This window comes from Xenia sp. Carnegie-2017, unplaced genomic scaffold, assembly GCF_021976095.1.
Source record: "Xenia sp. Carnegie-2017 unplaced genomic scaffold, XeniaSp_v1 HiC_scaffold_24, whole genome shotgun sequence".
NCBI classification, from domain to species: domain Eukaryota; kingdom Metazoa; phylum Cnidaria; class Anthozoa; order Malacalcyonacea; family Xeniidae; genus Xenia; species Xenia sp. Carnegie-2017.
In genome coordinates, this window is record NW_025813487.1 from 1115421 (window position 1) to 1136654 (window position 21234).

At 33.9% G+C, this 21234-nt stretch overlaps 3 protein-coding genes and 2 long non-coding RNA genes across 8 annotated transcripts in view; all 5 read right to left on the reverse strand.

The window, feature by feature from the left end:
- The window catches only part of LOC124450948, a 43845-nt gene extending 35376 nt beyond the window's left edge, over positions 1-8469 (reverse strand). The window contains exons 1-2 of the mRNA XM_047001600.1: positions 8278-8469; positions 6753-6948 (exon numbers count right to left, since the gene is read on the reverse strand). The gene's annotated coding sequence lies outside the window, so the exon portion shown is untranslated. The remainder of the gene's footprint in view (positions 1-6752; positions 6949-8277) is intronic.
- LOC124451181 lies at positions 1822-6462 on the reverse strand. Its single transcript, XM_047001807.1, has 6 exons — positions 4218-6462; positions 3873-4001; positions 3453-3662; positions 2763-2900; positions 2469-2660; positions 1822-1847 (listed from the first exon to the last, which is right to left on the reverse strand). Exons 1-6 carry the CDS (start codon positions 6460-6462, stop codon positions 1822-1824), a joined length of 2940 nt encoding a protein of 979 aa, XP_046857763.1.
- A 5608-nt stretch (positions 8470-14077) lies between the features above and the next one.
- Positions 14078-15113, reverse strand: LOC124450972. Its single transcript, XR_006950286.1, has 3 exons — positions 15064-15113; positions 14591-14719; positions 14078-14140 (listed from the first exon to the last, which is right to left on the reverse strand). It is a non-coding gene; the product is annotated as an uncharacterized LOC124450972 (long non-coding RNA).
- A 273-nt stretch (positions 15114-15386) lies between these two features.
- LOC124451182 (brefeldin A-inhibited guanine nucleotide-exchange protein 1-like) lies at positions 15387-17444 on the reverse strand. Its single transcript, XM_047001808.1, has 5 exons — positions 17348-17444; positions 17006-17040; positions 16342-16517; positions 15821-15882; positions 15387-15419 (listed from the first exon to the last, which is right to left on the reverse strand). The coding sequence occupies exons 2-5, from the start codon at positions 17035-17037 to the stop codon at positions 15387-15389; spliced, it is 303 nt and encodes a 100-aa protein (XP_046857764.1). The 5' UTR covers positions 17038-17040; positions 17348-17444.
- A 139-nt stretch (positions 17445-17583) lies between these two features.
- LOC124450968 lies at positions 17584-18700 on the reverse strand. Of its 4 annotated transcripts, none has more exons than XR_006950281.1 (3): positions 18671-18700; positions 18274-18394; positions 17584-17722 (listed from the first exon to the last, which is right to left on the reverse strand). It is a non-coding gene; the product is annotated as an uncharacterized LOC124450968 (long non-coding RNA). The 4 variants fall into 4 exon arrangements; XR_006950282.1 differs by lacking the exon at positions 17584-17722 and adding an exon at positions 17758-17845; XR_006950280.1 differs by lacking the exon at positions 17584-17722 and adding an exon at positions 18104-18122.
- Positions 18701-21234: the final 2534 nt, after the last annotated feature.

The window sequence follows — 21234 nt, forward strand, 5'->3', positions numbered from 1 at the left end:
GCAACGGATTTTTACCCAAATTTCACCCTAAAAACTCCCCTTCTAAAGCGAATTTTTTGTTTCTACTTTTGGTGGATGTTATTCAAAGCCTTCTCGTTAAGTTACATCGTGATTGGTTGCAATTTGGCACCATGGTAACTCTTAGAATTTCAAATCAAAGATGCGTGCTCGCATTGTTCGAAAAGTTGCTCTTCAAAAAACATTATAATTTTGTATCTCTAAGGAGAAAAGTCTTTTTGTTAGTATTTCGGACCTTTCCTTTTGTTATTACGTTAATAATCAGAGTGAAAAATAATGAGGAATAGTCGAAATAGAAAGAGAAAAGCTGTTAAAACTCCGCCATCGAAAATGGCAAAGAAGTCAAAATATGGCGGAAACAATGACGCAAATCCTGGACCTTCTGGAAAGAAAATAAGTCATCAAACGAGGAGCATTGGCGAAGCTTTTAATAATCTACACATTGCAAAAGAAGGCACCGTGTTTATGGACTTGTCTTCGCTGTTTTTCATGAAATTTTAAAATGCCCTGATTGCGAAAGCAGTGTGGAATCCCATGTTGACTTGAGGAAAAGGGAAAGCTATGCACATTATATTGTTCTTCAATGTAAGAATAAAGAATGTGAGTGGAAGTATAGTTTCAACACATTTAAAAAGCAAGGCTGTTCACACGAAGTTAATGTCCAAGTAGTCCTAGCATTTCGAGAAATGGGTTGAGGGAAAGCTGCAATGGTCACATTCAGCAAGGTCATGAATATGGCTCCACCACCAACTTGCCGAAGTTTTAAAGTGATCCAAAATGGAAAGCTATTACCAGTTGTTCAACAATTGGCCAATGACAACATGCTCAGCAATGCTATGCATGTTAAAGAGGAGAATGGAGCACCAGAATGTGGAATATCTTTGGATGGTACATGGCAAGAGAGGCCGTGATATGGGAAAGATGTCCGAAGACCACATATGTTGAACAAGAGACAGTTGCTCTTGCTACATACTTGGCTATAATTAAATTTAATGATGAGGACATAAATTTGTTAAAGATATTAAGTGAACTGGACACAACTCCTGGAATGTTTCAAGGTAAAGGGGCTCAAGAATGTGATCATCATCGGATAAGGTTGTCGGCAAAGAAGAGCTCAGAGAAGGTGAAGAAGCAAAGAAAAACATTAAGAAACATTAGAAAGAATTATATTGACAATGCTAAACATAAGCAAGGAGTTACTTATGTATGAAGCTGGCAATTTTTAGGGCTTCCAGAGGTATAATATAGGTTACGTAAACTTTAAATGCTGTTTTCTCATTTTAGGTGTTTTTAGCACGTAGTAAGAACTTTGTGACATCATAATATCTTTGTTATTTGTCAGAGATGACTGAAATTTTGTATGTTGAAGGCTAGTAATATTATCTAATGCTTGACATTTTTCAAATTTTGAAATTTTGCATTGATGAAATATTTACTCGTTATGTCATAAAATGTGTACCAAAAATGCAAAATTACTGAAGTAAATCAAATTTTGGAATATATTTTTGTTTATAAAGAATTAGTAAAAAATTGAAAAGTGTCAAGCACTAGATTATGTTCTAAGCTTTAAAAAAAAACATTACTCATTGAATTTGGATCATTGGTTCCCAAGATATCATGTTCGCAGCGAAGTTAATTTATTGGCTAATTAGTGGCCGCCATGTTGGATAATTAGTGTAATTAGTGATTTTCTAATTTTTTTATCCATTAGTTAATTCTCTTCATTAAAGTCTTTCAAATACTGATAGTTTCTTACAACTATCTTTAAAAATGAAAAAAATTCAATTTTTTGTATATGACAATTCATTTATGAAGATTACAAGTAGAATCTTAGAAAGGAATAAACAAATATTCATGATCAATTAGTATAGAAGCGTTCTTTTTAAATACAAGTCATTTGTGTTATAAAAAGCAATTATACATCGTTTCAGATTATTGCAAAACATAGATAATATTTACATTCTTTAATAGCAGGAGGTAAGACATTCCAAGAAATAGTACCAATAAATTTAGGTACTATTTGGTAGAATAAGTATACTTCTTCTGTAGAAAACTATAGCAGGTGGAAACAAGCAATCATCCTTACGACCTTCAACATCTATGTGCAATTTTCTCAACAGCTTTTTGAATTTACTATTAAAGTTTGAGTTGATGTATTTATTCAGGAACATTAAGTTTTAAAAATTGAATTGTGCAATCTAAACTCTCAACAATAGCTAAAGTTCCTGTATTCGAATGCATAGTTATAATAGACTCAAAATAACGTCCGTGAAATTTAGTGCATACTTTAGCACTCTTTAAATCTACAGCAACCAATGAATGATTAAACACTGCAATGCAATAAGATTTGTGTACGATTAGGTTGGAGTCCCATAAATATTTACTGACATCATGCAAAATGGCATTCACATCACCATTCTCGTGAACATTAATTACATAAATGCCCTTACTTTTGATGCCTTCGCAAAATGCCATGACCGCTTGTTTACTATCACTTATACAGCAGTTGAACTCTAGATCATTTACAGTTATCTGTTCTCGAACAAATTTTTCAATGACAGCTAATTTGGGTATTTCTGCAGTATGCCAAGGTTTCAAGTAAAGTTCATTGTTGGTATTTCCCCAATTCAATAATGTGTATTCTGTTTTGTTTACAGTTAAAATAACAGAATTATCAGGTGATACAGCTGCTGCTTTAAATTTTGAACTATCAACAGGAAGTCTTTCGTTGTATTGTATCTCACCCTTAGTAATTCTAACAACTTGAACAAAGTCTTTATATGGCCAAAAATGCATAAGGACTTTACAAACTAAGACATCACCAAATGTTAAGATTTCCTTAGGTTTAAATCCAATGTTAACATGCTTTGCTTTAGTAGAATCTACAAAATTTTCAGACGAAGTTGATATCTTCATGAGATGATCAGAACCATCCCATATCCACAGTAAACCATCTGACCACCAACATCCTAATGCATTCTTCAGTTGCATTGGTACAGTTTGAATAATAGTGCAACGTTCAATGCTCCAAATATGAATGTTGACGTGGTCACCAACAGCGAAAGCAGCAAAAAAAGATCCATCCGGTGAAAAACAACAACATTTAATTCTAAATTCCTCAAAGATAAATGAAGGTCTCCAAAGATGATCAGTTTTGAAAATTTTAAGCATGGAAAAAAACGGTACAACGTAAAATTCCTTTAACGAGATTCGATGGACTTTGTCAAGAGTCCTAAGAACACATGGACACCTAACATCTGGTAAACAAAACTCCATTTCTCCTTGATTTGAAACTCCATTTCTCCATTTCTCCTTGTATTTTGTCAACTGAGTGATTTCAGAAAGCTTTCCATTCTGGCTTGTATGATAAAAAATACAATCACGATAATGGTGTCTTGTCATTATATGTGCAGGTAGTGGACAATACTTTTTACTTATATTGATTGACTTTGGGAATTGAAAAACATCCGAAGTCTCGTCGAATTCTGCAACACAGAACTCTGAATATTTATCGGTGCATTGTAGTTCTTGGTAATCAACAACGCAGCGTCGATCGATTCTTTGCAAAGTTAATGAATTCCATGCTGTGAACACATCTTTAGAATACCATTCAACATATCTTGCTGTAATAAACAAACCAGAATCTGAGAAAGAGCAATGATTAACGACATCATGTGACTGTAAACATAATAACAAACTTCCATTGTTAACGTCCCACAACTTTACCTCAGTAGATCCATCACTGGTTACCAGTCTATTTCCGGTAGGTGAAAAGGAGCAACAACAGATGTTTCCACGTACAAAACCAAATTTCTCTAATGTTGGATAATTATAGTTGTCATACAGTAACATACATTTTTCTACATCATTCCACTTATCCAACCTTGAAACATCGATTGCAGTGCCTAGAGTGTATCGTTGCTCGAATTCAGGAAGCTCATAAATAGATATTTGACCATTTTCATATCCTGCAGCAAGAAGTTCTTCATTGGACGACACACAAAGAGATGTAACGTTAGCACGCATGGAGACAGTCAAATGATGATGGTTTGTTAAATATGTTGAGTCTAAATCCTCAAACCAAACAAAATTTCCTTGTTTCAATAAATTCCTTGCCAATAATCTTTTTTCGTTATTGCCATGAATGCTGTTTGCAATAAATTGAAGATAACTTATGCTTTCATGTAATTGAAAACAACTTTGATAAGTAAAATTAAAATATTGGAAAACTTCGAGCATGCTCAAATGGAATAGTAGTTTCTCAAGTACATTTTTTTTTAAGAAAGTAAATCGTTCCTTAATGATTTCAGATAATTCAAAACCAATGGTTATTAACCGCACGTTAATGCCTTTCACACGCATTAACCTCGAAAATGTCACTTTGACATCTACTGCACAGATAAAGTCAACATTTTCGCCACATTCTGACAAATGATAAATTCCATTCTCCAATGCATATTCAATCATAGTAGTGTTCATCTGATCTTCAAAAATGTTCATCGACTTGATGTGTTCAAACACTTCCTCACAAGCATGCCATAAAAACTTATGACCATTTTTTGGATCAACTGTAAACTCATGCTCTTCATAACCATCTGATTTCAACCAATCAATTAGAGATTTGTGATACACGGTTAAACAATCATTGTAAACTGGCAAAATTTGAGATAACGGTTCAATGATTTTACTGCGGACTTCAAACTTGATGTCACCAGAAAAACCTAAATAGCCAAGCAATAAAGTTAATGGTAAAGACTCCCGACAGGCAGCCAACAATTCAAGAAATTGCATGAAAGTAGTTTCTGAGATAACAGAATTTCTGGTACTTTCCTTCGTTAACAATTCTTTTACTCTTTTGAATTGCTTTGTGTAAACACTGCTTAACCCACCAGGGACCAATTGTCTAATGTTTTGGTAAGTAAGCTCAATATTTTCTTTATTCAAGCTCAGTTGTGCGTGGTAAGCGTAAAGAAATGATCCCTCGCATTTTTCAACTAAAAACTGAAGAACGTAGCGATCTTCTTGTACCTGATTATTTAACTGAATTCTCAAATACTTGTGCAAGTCTTTTAAGTTGTTTTCATCACGAGGACGAATTGTAATTTCCACGGGATTCATGTCTTTCAACTCCTTTTGAACAGGAAGTTCTGGACGACTGGTGATGAAGATTTTAATCCATTTAGGCAGTCTGTCAAACTCTTCTGCAATTAATTCTAACAATTCACTTTTGCCATCAACTTGGCTTTCATCTAAGGCATCAATAACCAAAAGCATTGGCTTATGATCTTCCAATGAATGCAATGGATTATTTAATAAAACAAGGAATTTATCGGTGATCGATTCTTTGGAATTGTTTCTCTGTAATTCTTCATTCAGTTTACTTTTAAAATTTGATATTGTATCACACATGCTAATAGCCAATGATTCTATCAACACTCGAGGATTTCTATAATCTGATCTATTATATCTGCAGAAATGAGAAGCAGCAAGTTTCTTCTTTTCAGAATATCGTCGACACACCTCAGCAGCAAACACACTTTTACCAACGCCAGGACCGGCAATCAAAATCATGACATTAGAAACATCTTCGTTTTTGTCGGTAAACCAAGTGTCAAGTTTTTCAAATAACCATTGTCTAGTGCCTTCAAGGTATTTCTTGTTAAGATCTTTTATAAGACCATTAAAATTGCACTTTCTAAGCTTCTGAAGATCTGAGCATATTTTGTCCTCTAGCATTTCTACATCAGCTTTTGTTGCCATGTTTTCTTTAATTTCTTTAACTTTATTTTTCATAACTTCAAAATCTTTTTTTAATTCTGTTACAACCTCTTTAGTTTCTTCAGCGACATCGATTAACTGCTTTTCTTTTTCATACCAGTTTTTCAATAATTCAATATGGTTTGCTTCATCAGGACTGAGGGGAGCTTTCTTTGCTTCATCTATTTCAGTTTGTTGAATACCCAGACCAACCAATGCTTTTGAAATTTCCTGCCACAAATGCTCAAACTCACTGTCGTTTACACTAGTTGTGGTTATGTGACCGTACACTTTGTTTCGATACAACTTTATTCTTGCAATATTTGCTGAAATTGAAGTATCTGAAGGTGAAGGATTATCCCATCCACCATTTGGCGGTGCTAGTCTACATATATTTCGCAATAAGACAGTCAATAATGAGATGTCAAAGTTGTCAATGTCAGGTGATGAGCCTTTTGATGGGTAAAGAAGCTCCCATTGCTCTTTACTGATGACACTTTTGTTTTTTAATAAAGTCAATTTGTTCATTGTTGAAAGATCTTTAAGTTCTTTGATCAAACTTGATGATCGAAAGTTAAAACTAAATTGCAATGTTGTTTTCAAAGCTTGGGTTCCTTTATTTATCAAAAGTTTACTTAAACGAGATCCATTCGCCTCAATCTTCAGTTTATCAGGTGGTGAAGCCATTTTCAAACAAGAAATTTATTTAGAATATATTGTTGTGAATACTCTGACTTACTTTTAATGGAGAATGTTTGGTTTTAATTATGAAGCATTTGTTTGAACTTCAAACTAAAAACAAGAAAAATAATGGTACAAAAATAAGTTACAAAACTTTAAAATGAAACAAATCAACGGCCAACTGAAAAACTTACATCAAAGCTCAAATATAAAACGTTAGTAAAATCTGTGATACAATATAACGAGTAGCTAAACAATAATGTTTTAAAATCTATGTTTTGTAAAATTTTACTCACCAAATATGACCAAAACGACTATTTCTACATTTCAACATTCATTCCTTCGTTCCACAACGTAAATTCACAGTTTTATAATGAAATATTTCTTCATTTTTGTCTTTCGTTGTATTGTAGTGTAGACGTGTGTATTCAAATGTAAAGGATGAGCTCATCACGAGATGATTCTTATTCCCTTCCTTGTAACTGGATACAGCTGAAAAGTAGTTAACGATCATGTTCATTGTCCACATATGGTTCTCACCAGATTTATGTTTTTTACATAGACTTTTATAATAAATTACCAATTTGATTCTGAAAAGTTATTAGAATAGAAAATAGGCCAAAATGTATCCAAATATCGATCCAAATGGCCATTTTTTGTCAAAGGTTGAGTTTCAAACCAAAGATCAGCAGCTATAGTCAGACAATAGTTGGTACTACTTGAGTCAGTCATTTTCAAACGAATAAAAGGATCATTAAAAAAATACATAAATTATGTTGAATTCTTTGTGGCTTTAACCATTTTGTGCTCATAAAAATTGGAAAAACTAAAAAACAGCAAAAGAAATGAGCAACAGGCAGTTTTTCTGGCCACGTTACCTGGTTTGTCGTAAATTTTATCAATTTATCAATAATAATATGGACGATGTAAAACTTATCAGAATAAAATAGTATACGGAAGAAATGTTCATAAATATGCAAAACAAGTGAAGTATCTTTCTCTTTCTGTAAGCATGAACATTACTAAAGAAGTAAGAGCATGGTAAAATGTGAACTATTTACGTTAAATTACGCACATGCATTTGTCATGGGAAGTTCAAAGCATTGAGTTACTGAGGAAGACCTTCTTTTCAATCGTGGCAAAGAGGAAACTTTGTAATTTTATATTGTTGAATGTTTAGTATATATAGAGGCTGCAAACGCTGTTTCTGGTTGTTTCAATACGCCTTTTTGATTGTCGCATTTTATCGACGCATTTGATTAATGCATTGTAACGCATTGAGTTGAAGTCTTGAAGAGACGAATTGGATAAGCATTTTTTGATTTTAATACTCGTGGTAATGAACCAACGTTTGTCGTCAAAAGAATCGTGATTTAGCATCCCGCACAACAGAACGCTTAGGTTGTGCGACAATGGCACTATAAATCTATAATTACCTATCAATGTGGTAATGTATAATTGATGCAAATCGTTCGTGGTTGATTTAAATAATAAAATATAGTCGTTTTGATAGGTAAACAGATCATTTGTGTTTATATGATGAAACGCAATTTGATATACTAAGCATAAATGTATATTATCGTATTGTCCAATAGATGTAGCACTATTTATCTTATAGTTTCGTTTCACGTTGATTTTTCTTTTCTCAGAATTTAAAATCATCTTACATACGGTATAAAATCATCTGTGTATCTACTGAAAATGTCGATACACAGTCAATATATCCAAGTGGACGAGTATTCTGCCATTTAGTCAAACCTTACAATACAACGAGTAGTTAAATACGGCTTTAAAATCAATGTTTTACACAATTTTACTCACAAATATGATCAAAGCGACTATTTCGTCATTCCCACACTTATTTTTTCGTTCTACATCGTAGAGTCACAGTTTTATATTGAAATATTTCTTCGATTTTCCCTTTCTTCGTATTGTAATGTACACATCATTGAAATGTAAAGGATGGGCTCATCACGAGATCATTGTGATTCACTTCCGCACTTGTAACTGGATACAGCTGAAGAGTAGACAATAATAATGTTCATTGTCCATATATGGTTCTCACCAGATATATATTTTTACAGAGACTTTACCAATAAATTACCAAAGAAGAGATCAGTTACACGAAGGTCGAATAACGCTATCCATTGAACTGAGTAGCAACGGTTTTGAGCGCTTCAAAAATATCTTAAAAGAGAAAAATCAAAGATTCGAACTGAACAATAAATGAAATACAATATTGGTTCTAGAATTACAAAGTTTCATCATCATAAACAAAATATAACCATGCACATTCACAAATTTAAAAAACTACTATCCAATGGATAACGCTATCCAGGCTTTGTGCAACAGGCTCCAGTATAAATTTTAAAAAAATTTGAAGAGAATAAAAACCAAAAATTGTCCAAATGGAAATGACCAAACTATTTTTCCGAAATTCCAGGGTCAAAGATCAAGAGATGTATTGATGTAATAGGTACTAAGCACCGATCGGCATAACAGACCTTCAATTTCTTATTGTTGTATTGTAAAGAATCTACGAAAATTTTTACAAAACTTTTAGATTCAATAAATGATTAACTTCATTAAAATACCTTGAAAAATATGGGTATGTACCTCATACGGTTTTGATACACGGTTGGATACTCTTTTCTGTGATGATTTTTGTAAGTAATTTATAATAACTTCATAAAACAGAAAATTTGATAATTAAATTAATGTCCCGTTTTTATAAAAGATCAAATTGTCTTCCTAGCATATTTTTTCTTATATTTATATAACAAGTAGCTCTTTCCCTTGAAAGAGACATCGTTCCTGCAAGTTCAATATAGTACGAGAATATTTTTTGTGAACTCTATGTTATATCTGGTGTAGGTGACGTAATATTAAAAATAATAAAAAATTAGACTAAAATAGTAAAAAACATATGACGTTACCCTCGTTAAATTCGTCAAGGATATATCATTTCCCTCATTACATACTATAACAGTTTGAGATTACTTTTATAAACATTTTATAATTTGTATTTGAACGTTCACAACAGTATTTATAACAGTAAAGCGACTGCAAATAGTCTCGATAATTCTGTCAATTAAACGCCTCTCTGGTTCAATAGAGTCTGGTGTATTCCCAACAATATGACCATAAGCAATGAGTTTCTAAGAACAAAGAATATGAAATATAGAACTTTATATAAGATGAATACATGACCTACATAGACATATGGAGGGATAAAGGATTTTGGTGAAAAGACACATGGGAACTTGGAGGATTGGATATGAGTAAGTACTGTGGACAGATAAGGATAGCAATAATGACAAATTTTTTGAAGTATGGATCCTCTAGATTATTCTGGGAGGAATTTAGGAGGAAAGTAACAAAAAATGTTCCTTAGCAACCTTATTTTGCGCTATCCAATTGTAATGGTTTAGAGACAACGAAATGACAATGTTTCGAGATTAAATCTATTTCTTACAACTAAAGACTCCAAGTGTCCTAACACATCAAACAAAAACAACTTACTTGTATACAGTCAAGTGCAATGGTAACAATCCTGGCACATTATGTTTGACAAACTTTTTCCTTGATTAAATTTATTCCTAACAACTAAAGATGTCAAGTGTCTTTTCTGTATATTAGATATTCTGTGCTTCAGCTAAGAACTTTGTTATGCCACCAAGGGGAACTCTGGCATAACAACATTACGACAAAGCGATTTATCTCAGTATTACCTACAATGACCGTAATTACAACTGACCTGTAATTCAGCCATAGCATATTCATCTTCTCGCTTGCTGGTGCTTGGGAAAAAGACAATATTGTCGATCATTTGGATAAGTTCCAATTGAACGACACACTTAATGATCAATGAATTGAACAGCCTCTTCTCTGTCTGCACAACTAAAATAATGAGATGATTTTACGACGTTAAAGTACATACATGAAAAAATTTAAAAATGTCACTCGGGTGTTGGTTGAACATTTCCGTATTCACGCTCAGACGATTTTTTTCATTTGTCGGTAAAAATATGCCAAACAAAGGGGTTAATTTATCTTATTAGAAGATTTTCAAACGCATATATCAATTATAAGTTTTTCCTACGCCTTTCCAACAAACCAAAGTAAATTAAACACGTAAATGGCAGCAGGCTGTGACAACAAATTATTAATCTCAATTGATTTCTAACACATAGTTACCTGGTTCGTGTTCTTTGACAGGTTCAAATCGTAAACTAGGCGTACTATGTAGACTAATGCTGTCTTGTTCCTTGGTTTCTTCAACTGTTTCTTGAGGCATTTGTTCGTCCTCGTCTGAAAAATAATACGGAACAATTTTCACTTGTTACTCCAAGAATGCAAGCTGTTGGTCCATACGAGTTAAAGATTCACACGAGCTATATTGCAATATGCAAACTTTTGCTTCATATGAGCTTTTGGTTCAAATGAGCTTTTTTAAAATGCGAGCTTTAGCTTACCATGAAATATTTTCCAATCTTATAATTATGGAGACAATTGAAACAAAAATTTTCCTTTAAAAGAATTCAAAAACTTTTTATTTACCTTCCGGATATTTGGGCACGATATCATCCTCCAGGTCGACAGGTGACATTATCTACAAATATACGTCAATTTTAAGGGTAATAAATACATAAAACAAACAGAATAGTTATAAAAGTTTGTCTATAATTTTAGGGTGTCGGGCTTTAAAACTTCATAAAATTTACTAAGGGGCCGATTACTAGATCCCGGTAGCCGGGATTCAGCCAAGCGTTAAATGATTTTGGCAAATGGAAACAATTCAATACTTATCATCAGATAAATTTTCTCAAGCAATTTCACAATATTTTGATTTAATAACTACGCAAAACATTTAAAATTAAAACAACCATTTTGTCATAATTTGAGAATTACAACCGGAATGAAGTGTGGCGCTTCGCAAACAGTTGTAATTTTTAACCTTGAAGTTTTGGCTCTTTTCAATCACTTGAAATCATCGGGCTAGCTCGCTATCCGGGCAAACTCGCCTCCATATAATCAGGCCCTAAGTGTAACTTACCTTGAGTGGTGATGACGCAGGAGTGACATCAGGTGTGGGTAGACTCATTACTTGTTGGTCAGCGGGTTTCCATTTCAATAGTTCGTGAGGTACGGTTGATTCAAATATCGTCTTTACACATTGACATGTTTTTTCCCAGACGTCTTCCGAGAACGTGTTGCCATTGGATATGACGAGATTTTCCAAACAATTGGTACCAGACCTCGCTAAATGCTCGTTATCTAAAGACATGTATTGAATGAACGAGCAAAGCAAGACATGGTGTTTTTACATTTCTTGAAATGTAAAAATATCTGAGAATGAGCCACTGGAATTTATCTTGGCTATATGAAATGTTGTTACAGTAACGTGAAAACATCGCTGTGTTATTTCTGTATGCGAGTTTTGAAATTTGAAATTTTTTAACGCATTAATGACATTGCCATCATTCGAACGACTTTCGTTTTCTCTTAAATGTCCAGTAAAGTCTCCTACACAAGAAAATGTTTTGTGAAAAAGTTGTTTAGTAATATGTGTGGTTTTCCTACCTCGAAAAAGTATAGTTCTAAAGCTCCACTTACAGTGGAGCCTGTAAGAAACTCTGATACTTCTTGTATACTAATGTACCTCAAACCAATCACAAACTCTCATACTTCAAACCAATCACAAACTCTGACACAACGAACAAATCACCAAGGCAAATGCCAAGCACAAACACGTAGCGTAATCTCAAGCTTACCTTGTTTGACACACCACTCTAGATGGCCATACATATCATCAAGAAGAATTTCAGCAAGAATATCAAATACCTGAGTAAAAACATCGATGATAGCATATAGAGCGTGATTACAAGTTGTTGTCATCCATTCTGATTTCTATCAAGAAACATCCCAAATTTCAAAACATTCACAGCTGATGTCTCATTTTAGACAAAACAGAGCGATTGATTGAAAGAATTCCTTTGTAAAATTATTCGTAAAATTTCAACTTGGAAAAGAATCTGCAAAGTCTGCCACAAATTTTGTTTATTTGAAAGAAAGATTTTCAAGCTGCAAGAAACTTTACATTTTCTGATAGAATTGACTCTTGCATAAATTTACCTGTTTTTCTTCACTATGTATTCAAAGGGTCGGAGAAAATCCTTTTGAAGTCGGAAATTTGGCAATTCGCCTTTTTCCAAGAAATTCATAGATAATTGTCGCAAAGAGTCGACACAGAAGAACGCAACTTCTTCATTAGGGTTACAACAACACTAAAATGGCACATAAATTATCTAAGATGGAGAAGTACCATAGTTGGTAGAACATTGGAGATGAAGGCATTGATTATCTTGTTTTTATACGTGACATATGAAAGAAACTACAACTGTGTTTTAAAATATCATCATAGTTCACAGTTGATCTTGTAGTTTAGTTGGTAGAAGATTGAAGACAATGATTATCTTGTTACTATACCAGAGTACATCATAAAAACGTGATGTTATTATCCATAATATCAAGATACAATCTTAGTCGTTAATCATCGCTAACCTTGTTAAAATGATCTCCCAACACAGTCCATATTCGTGACCATTGCAGCCGAATACGACCCATATTGTAATATACAATCTCTACGATCTTCTGCAGACTAAACATACTTATCATTGTAGGATTGGAAAGCTCAACTTCCGAGACTTGACGTAAGCCTTCCACGAAATCGACTTAGGACAAAAACGAAAACTATTTGAGATTTGGGTACAAGAGATAACCATACTTGGGATTTGAGAACTGGGGATTTGGATACTGGGGATTTAGATAGTGGATATTTGGGACACTGGGGATTTAGTATTTGGGAACAGGGGATTTGGGTACTAGAAATTTGGGTACTTGGGATTTCGAGTATTGGAGATTTGGATACTTGGGATAAAGGATGGTCAGTGAATTATGGTCAAGTTAGATGTACAAAAATATTATGTAAGATGCAGTTTAATGTATACATGCAAACCTACCGATAGCATCACCATCCAGTTTCACTGATCCCGTGAAAACTCTAAACGAAATAAAACAAAATGAAGAAGTTGAGATGAAGATATTCTGCTGAGAAAACATAACGTATGGACAGTGCAGGAGTTCTTCAAAATTTTATTTTCATGTTTATGTTCAAGGTTCTCTGGTTCACTTGAGCCTGAAGATGACTACCGCTAATGATGTCAAAACGTCAGTCAATAATGTTATGATACAACACACTATAAGCGTCACAACAATGTTATAAGCAACCTGAGGTTATATCATAAAATGTCTTGTTGCTTGCGGTGAATGCTGTGAGTGAAGGGTATGAAATACGGTCAACAAATCACTTAGAAAAATGAAAAGTAAAGACTGTAGCAATATCGTGAAGTTACCACTACAGATAAGACCTAGACTTTTTCCTTTGATGAAAAAAACAATCGATCAAATTTTCAGTCGTAGACACCAGCCATAATATATAGCAAGATGATTCTCTCTACCTCGAGCCAAAACTTCCTGATGTAAGTACAATCCGTTTGAGCGATGGTAAAAGTATCTTGATCGTCTCGTTGTTCTTCGCTTTCATTTCATGAATATGTGTGCCACTGGTCGCAGTAAGTAAAATGAACCTGGATAGCGCTTGTACAAAAGCATCTCTTTCCAACTACAATGTGAAAAGAGTTATTAGGAGTATCGAAAAATGAACTTAATGGTAAAGAATCTCCATTCATATTCCCTAACATCATTGTAACTAACTGTAATCATTGAAAAACTTTTAAGAAAAGATTATTTCACATTCACGTGCATCCTGATATATCCATATATGTACACAAACAGACAATTAATTCAAAGGTAACAAACTTCTGTTTTTATTGTATACATATGAGTATCATCTAAACCTTGAACATATAACACGCAAAGAACACGACGTGTATGTAACTACGTAAATATATTCATAAATTTCAACAATTCAACTTTCAACATATTTTTGAATAAATATTTATGTCCGGAAAAGGGTCACCAGGGGATGAAAAGGTATGCACAGGCGTTAATGTCGCTATTTCATACCCAAATATACAAAAATGAACAGAATGTTGGGTGTTTATCAACTTACAGGCATGCTGAATATGCAAGATATTCGTATTGCACAGCGGATTCCATCAAGACAAAATGAAGCAACAGAAGGATTGTCGTTGCCTTGTAGATTGACGTTGAACGCGGCAAGAAACGGACTCCATGCAACCTTAAACACACAAAACAAAATGGTCAACAATGGGGACTGGGGCCGGTTGTAAGAAGCAGATTTAGCTTAAGTAGTGGATTATCTCAATAGAAAATCCAGTCAAATCATTCATTGGTCAGCTAAAATATTAGATTATAAAACAGATTTACTCTTCGTCATCGCAAACATTCATTACATAAAATCTAAGTCTTTTCTTTAACAAGATTAAGATGAATGTCATCATGTTTTGAAATCTACGCCACCCGTACTTGGCACTGTCCATATAAGTTGACATCACAATTAACGCTTCGTTAATCAATCCTTACATACACCACATACATTATCCTCCAGACTCCACCCCCTACCTTGAACATTGTCTTCACGTGACCATTCTGTGTCGCCGTGACAAAATTCGCCTGAATATGACTCACGTCATCCATTTGTGTTTTGGCGTTTTCCGCCATCTCCCACATTTCCATAGAATACAATATACGACGATGTTTCTCACTTTGCAAATCTGTAAAGTGGAAGCACAATAAAAATCTCTTTACTTTCATGAAAATGCATTGGAGCTCTCTTAAGACCAACACCGAACATCACAATATCCATTATAAGCCCCTTTCCTACACCCATCTCAAGACCAACACCTCCATCTCAAGACCTTCACCTTCATCTCAGAACTAGGACTCTACACTTCGCAGTCAACACCTTTACCTAGCATCTGTACAATTTTTTCAGTTAAGCCTTGATTCTCGTATTAATGTTCCAATACATACGTGTAGCATCGTATCTACTGTTCACTTTTGGTGTATGTTTCATCTTGATTTCATTCTGTGCAATATCATCATAAATTGCTTCAAGATATTCAGATGGAAGATCTTTACTGTCATTTATACCACGATTTATTTGAATGTACTGTTCTTTCAATATTTTCCGTTTAACCTAAAACAAAATTTCACATGATTACGATGTCCCCACTAAAGGCTAGTTTGTCACGTGATAGTAATGAAGGTTCCATATCAACGCCATGAAAATCTCGCGTGACCACAATGGAGTCACTTGATCTTAGACATAAAGTCACTTTTATAGAAAACCATTGCAAATAAAGTAAGTCTGTGTAACCTGTGAACTATGTAGATCAGTAGTCAACATGATGATAGAATAAGCCAGAACGTAGGCAGCGTCTGCACAAGCAAACACATCGTCACTAAAATATAAATGAAAAATATAAAATAAAAGTTTATCATAGACAGTCTAACCTAGCTATATCAAGACATGTTTGTACATGAGTAAGGTTGTAGAAACGTCAGTCAACATCAACAACAACAGTCCTTCTCAGGACTCTACAATCCTGGATGATCTACATCTATAAACATGTAACAATACTCCCAGTTCAAACAACTCACTTTACATCTATCTAACAGCAGATTGCAGTCCTCAAAACTCGAATGATAAAAGTTCGATGTGAAAATACTTAAAAAAAACAAAAATCGTCAAAAAATAGTCTTAAATTATTGTTGATGTTAAATGAAAAAAAAATTAACACATGGTTCATAGACAAAAGTCATTACGTAAGTTTCACTAACCAGCATGCAATGCGAGATGTAAAACAACAGATAACAAGACACAAATCATGTCCTTACTTTGGGTTCGTTTCACAGAACCTACTCGCAAACTTCTCCATGAGTCGATCGATCTTTTGCGCTTCACCGGGAAGCCGGAAGTTATGTAAGCCGGAAGTAATCGCAGAGCTTGCACAAGATTGGTACCAGTGAAATCCAACTGATCTATATAGGCGTACATTATCTCCCGTTCATATCTAAGAAGTATAGGAAGACACGAGGAACAGTTGAGGTTATGAAGAACAGTTGAGGACATGACGAATAATAGATCTAAGTCTATTATTGTTTGCTTATTTTGAACAGTAGCAAATCTTACTGAATTCTGTCAATATTATTCACTGGATGGAGAAATTTTGAACATATAAAAAGATTGTTTTGCTTTTTATGGACAAAATAACCAAGAGATTTGAAGATAATGCTTAGTTTCAAACAGCTTTTGTCCTTTTACATGGAGTTTAATGCAACCTTAAACATAATTAAACATTCTTGATTTTACGATTAAATTTTCTGATTTACTATTTCATGTATCATGAGCAAACCATCCATGGGCTTCATGGCAAATTAACATAATCAACTTTTCTTGACTCAATTTATGTTGAAATAAATACTTAAGATGAGAATCAAACGTCTTAACGCGATTTTCACGTGTTTGTCACGCGAGAGAGATGTGAAAAAACATACTTACTGTCCTGGATCACCAATCAGCTCACCAATCATAGTCTAAAACCATATAACGCAACACTGGGTCAAAATCTAAAGCAACATTTAATGTTTCTACAAATTCCTCAAAGATAGCGTGAAAATGTGACAAAATGAAAACTTTAGTGAAAGAAGACAACATCATGTGAAATGAAACATAAGGATTGCAAGGGATATAGATGGTCTAAAATGATCATCATTTTGTCTAGTGTATCATAAACTAAACGATTGCAAGGGATATAAATGGAGTACAATGATCATCACCTTGTCTAGTGTATCATAAACAAAAGGATTGCAAGGGATATAGATGGTCTAAAATGATCATCACCTTGTCTAGTGTATCATCTGTGTGTAAGAATTGAGCAACTTTAGTTGCTGTCTCACCAATGAGACCTTCAGATTGAAGAAATTTTATACCTTTTGATGGATTCTTGTTTAATCTTAAAGTAAATCGTAAAATTGAATAAAGTACAAAAGATAAGCAAAATTGTTGACCAAACTTACAATTGAATTCCCTTTTCTTTCGTCTCCTTCTTCTGTTTAAGACTCTCAAATTTATCAGCATTATTGATGGCTTTTGTACTATTAAGAGACGACTGACTACCCGCCGTTTTTTGAGATTGTAAATCACCGGGTTCCCCTCCGTTTTCATTCTCCTCGGTGCTTCCTTTTCAAGAAATTGTTGGTGCATCATCAACCAGATCTGTCAGGAAATTTATATGGAAGAGATTAAACAGAAGTATTGAGGAATAACTATGATGATTTGGAGATCAATAAGGGATCGCGTGGATCATTAAGAGGTTAGCATAGATCATTAACAGATAGCCTAGATGATCTGGAAGATAGTATAGATTATTGAGAGAAAGACTAGAACATTGACGGTAGCATGGTTCAATAATGAGTAACTACAAACATTAAGATATAGCCTTGATGCACCGCGAGACCAGCAAGGGTAAAAAAGATAACTAAGGGATAACTTAGATCCTGAGAGGTTAACTACAATTGTCGAACAACTAGTTACGATTAAGAACATTAACGTGTGTATAAGAAAATAATGGAGTACCTTCGATAAATAGGGGATACAGAGTATAGAAAGATGGAATCTTGATGGAGACAAAAATCGTCAGTGTAGCCAATATCAAAAGAGGGGTACAATGGATCATAAAGCGATAACTTATCGAAATGTATAACAATATTAAGTTTATATTCGCTACATGCGAGTTTCTTTAATTTCATAAAGATGTTAAAACTCACCAAAATTATCGTCCACCTGAGAATCAGGTTTAAAGTAAAGATCCCTGCTCCATTCTACCATACATTTAAGAATAGAAACGAGACATTCCAGACCTTTGATACGAATACTGCGTTCTTGAACCTGGAAAAATCATATAAAAATAAGACGACATTCATACTATTCATATAAAAACGTGATAAAAAATGTATTTTAATCAACATTGTCAGCACAAAATATTAGAGACATGTTCTAGTCCTTTTCATGTTAATAGACTATGTTCCAGTTTTTTCATGTTGATATACTATGTCCCAGTCCTTTTCATAATAATAGACTATGTTCCAGTCCTTTTCGAGTAGCATGCATATGAACAAGAGAATGTAGAGAAGTAAACATTATGAAACATATTCATCAACTTACTGGTGTCGCTCCTAATTCAATGCCTTGACGTCCTTGACAACTTTAGACAAATCATTGATCAATCTTTGAAAGATATTCGACAAAGCCAATTCACAGTCGTAATTTAAATATATATCAACAACCATCTGTGCGTCTGCAATAAAGTACACAAATGAACATTAATGGCTAATATGAATGGATATTAATGGATGACAAGAAGATAAAATCAAAATTTAATTGTTGGTATATTGATAATTAGTAAGGGAAAGGTTACACCTCACCTCTTGTACACCCACGAAGAAAATTCGAAAGAGAGAATTGTAAAGATTGAATATAGGATGGGATTTGGAAATAAAAGATGCTTAATTTTTGTACATGGTTAAGCAAATGGAAGAGACATTTGGTAGAACTTGAGACAATGTCAGTGCAAGCTTTACACCGAAAGTTGACGGTTTGCACCAGCTAGAGAGTTCTCACCAAAATCTCAAGGTTTGCATAAGCCAGTACAAACACAAAAAACATCTTTTAGTTCTTTTGTAAATAATAGTAATGCGAAACAGACAACTTCAAGAAAAGAGTTTGAAATTTTTCTCTAACATGTATTCATGATTCATTTGCAAATTATCTTTGATTGATATAATTGATGTAGCTCAGATACGCACGTTTGTTCAGGCTAATACAAACACAGTTTAAGTTTTTATTAAGTAAATAGTGATGTCGGATGAATAGCTTTAGAACATTGAGTTTTGATGTCGTTAAACATTCACGGTGTACATTAAAAAATCACAATTGATTTTATTAAACTTTCTGATGATCAGTGAAAGACTCTCAATGAAAACAAAAGGTTTCCAAGGAAATAAATGATCATAAAGTTCCGAAATTTTCATAGCGTGACTAAACTTGAGACCTGACTACGCTACTTAACACAATCGCTTTTATAGAAAATTGATCGATGGTATTTCAAATATTAGTTGTTTATATAAATACCTTGGTAGAAGCGTTCAACCTTTGGAGGTACTTGCCTTCTTTGGCATAAGATAAAACTTCAAGCAAGGTAGAAATGATTAAATATGGTTTATTACATTGAAACAAGAAGGAAAAGTTTCTCCCTCAAATGAAAATACAAATAACAAACTAGAAACCATTGAGCTCTATAAGACCTGGAGGGGCAAAGGGGCCTGGACCCCGTGGTCAAAAACATGGCGGTAATGGCGGATTCAGTGAACTCCATATATATATATATCTGGAATGATAACTACAATACATTTTATAGATATAAAATTGAAGCCAAAGTCCTAGTCTCTTGCGCGGTTTGTACGTCAGTTCCAGTCCTTCAAAGTCTAATATTCACGCGGTTTGTACGTCAGTTTCATTCCCCTGAGTGCCAAACATACACGGCCAATATAAATTTGAATACAAACTGCAAAAGCATAAACATATAAACAACATCACGACAAACAACACACTAGGCCAACTCTTCGCAAAAGGTTATTTTTTACAGCTAAAACTTTACTACAGTGAGTTCGTTGTAACTTACAACTTGTAACGAGGAAAAGCCAACTGAAAATTACACTTTATGCTCAAAAGGCAATACAATAAGAAAATATGACGAGAAAATATTCAAGCATGAATTTTTCTTTCGTCGGAAGGTAAATTTTCAAACAGTGTCAGACAGTGTTTATCTTTTTTGTCGTTTCAATGGATTTAAAGATCTGTTTTTCCGAAGAAAAAAGAAACTGGAATATCCAGGTTCATAAAAAATGTTGAGTCTATAACTCGCATTTTACTTTTTACAGAGGGATTGTATCTTTCATCGATTTTGATAGTGATTGAAATACTAAATGGTTGTCATCTCGATATCAATTATTGAATATCCTTAAAGACTTTGATATGTTTTAAAGGAAAACCGCAGCGTAAAAGCAGATCGACCAAGTTCACCTCACCCTGCTTCTCGATTTATCACTTTGATTCACTTTCCGTGAACCTTTTCATTCCAAAAATTTCGTTATTTTTACGCTCTGATTAAGATCCGAACTCTACCATTACCAAGGGACAAAAGATTTAAAAAAATTAAAATGAACACGCGAGGGACTGTGATGACCATTGAGTTCTATAATAACTGGAGCGGCTATCTTTACTGGGGCGAGGTCGCCAAAAAAATGGCAGCCAACGGACGTATTTCCGCTGAAATGATCGCTTTGCAGAAAAATAATATTCTCGACCTCCCCCTGGTGTCTATAGTAAATTATAAAGAATTTTTCAAAAACAAACACGATATCACAGAATATTGATATCGTTAGTTCCATATTCTGTGACGATTCTTTTTTGGCATTTCTTTTATAATGCCAACACTTCAATCGTTCAATTGTTGGATGTCGTTGTTTCCACAAAAAGGTACATATCGCTTCTCACAGGTGAGGTAGTTGTTTGTTTTGTTAGTCCGTCAACGATTGAAAAGCAATTATACATGCACTTGAAAAGCCATAAAATACATATTAAAGATCGTATTTTTTAAGACTGACTTGAACGCCAAATATACTGATGTTTTCCTGTTTTGTCTATAAAATTCTGCATACTTTTCTGTC

Coding starts and splice junctions, on each gene's coding strand:
- LOC124451181 (XM_047001807.1), bottom strand. CDS start 6,462: ATGGCTTCACCACCTGATAAACTGAAGATTGAGGCGAATGGATCTCGT. Junction 4,002..4,217: donor TTTTAATTTTACTTATCAAA/GTTGTTTTCAAT, acceptor CGTCCAATGAAG/AACTTCTTGCTGCAGGATAT. Junction 1,848..2,468: donor ATTTTGCGAAGGCATCAAAA/GTAAGGGCATTT, acceptor TTCCTTTCTAAG/ATTCTACTTGTAATCTTCAT.
- LOC124451182 (XM_047001808.1), bottom strand. CDS start 17,037: ATGATTGGTGAGCTGATTGGTGATCCAGGACA. Junction 15,883..16,341: donor TTCTGTGAAACGAACCCAAA/GTAAGGACATGA, acceptor TTGCTTGTGCAG/ACGCTGCCTACGTTCTGGCT. Junction 15,420..15,820: donor CTGATCTACATAGTTCACAG/GTTACACAGACT, acceptor AAAATTGTACAG/ATGCTAGGTAAAGGTGTTGA.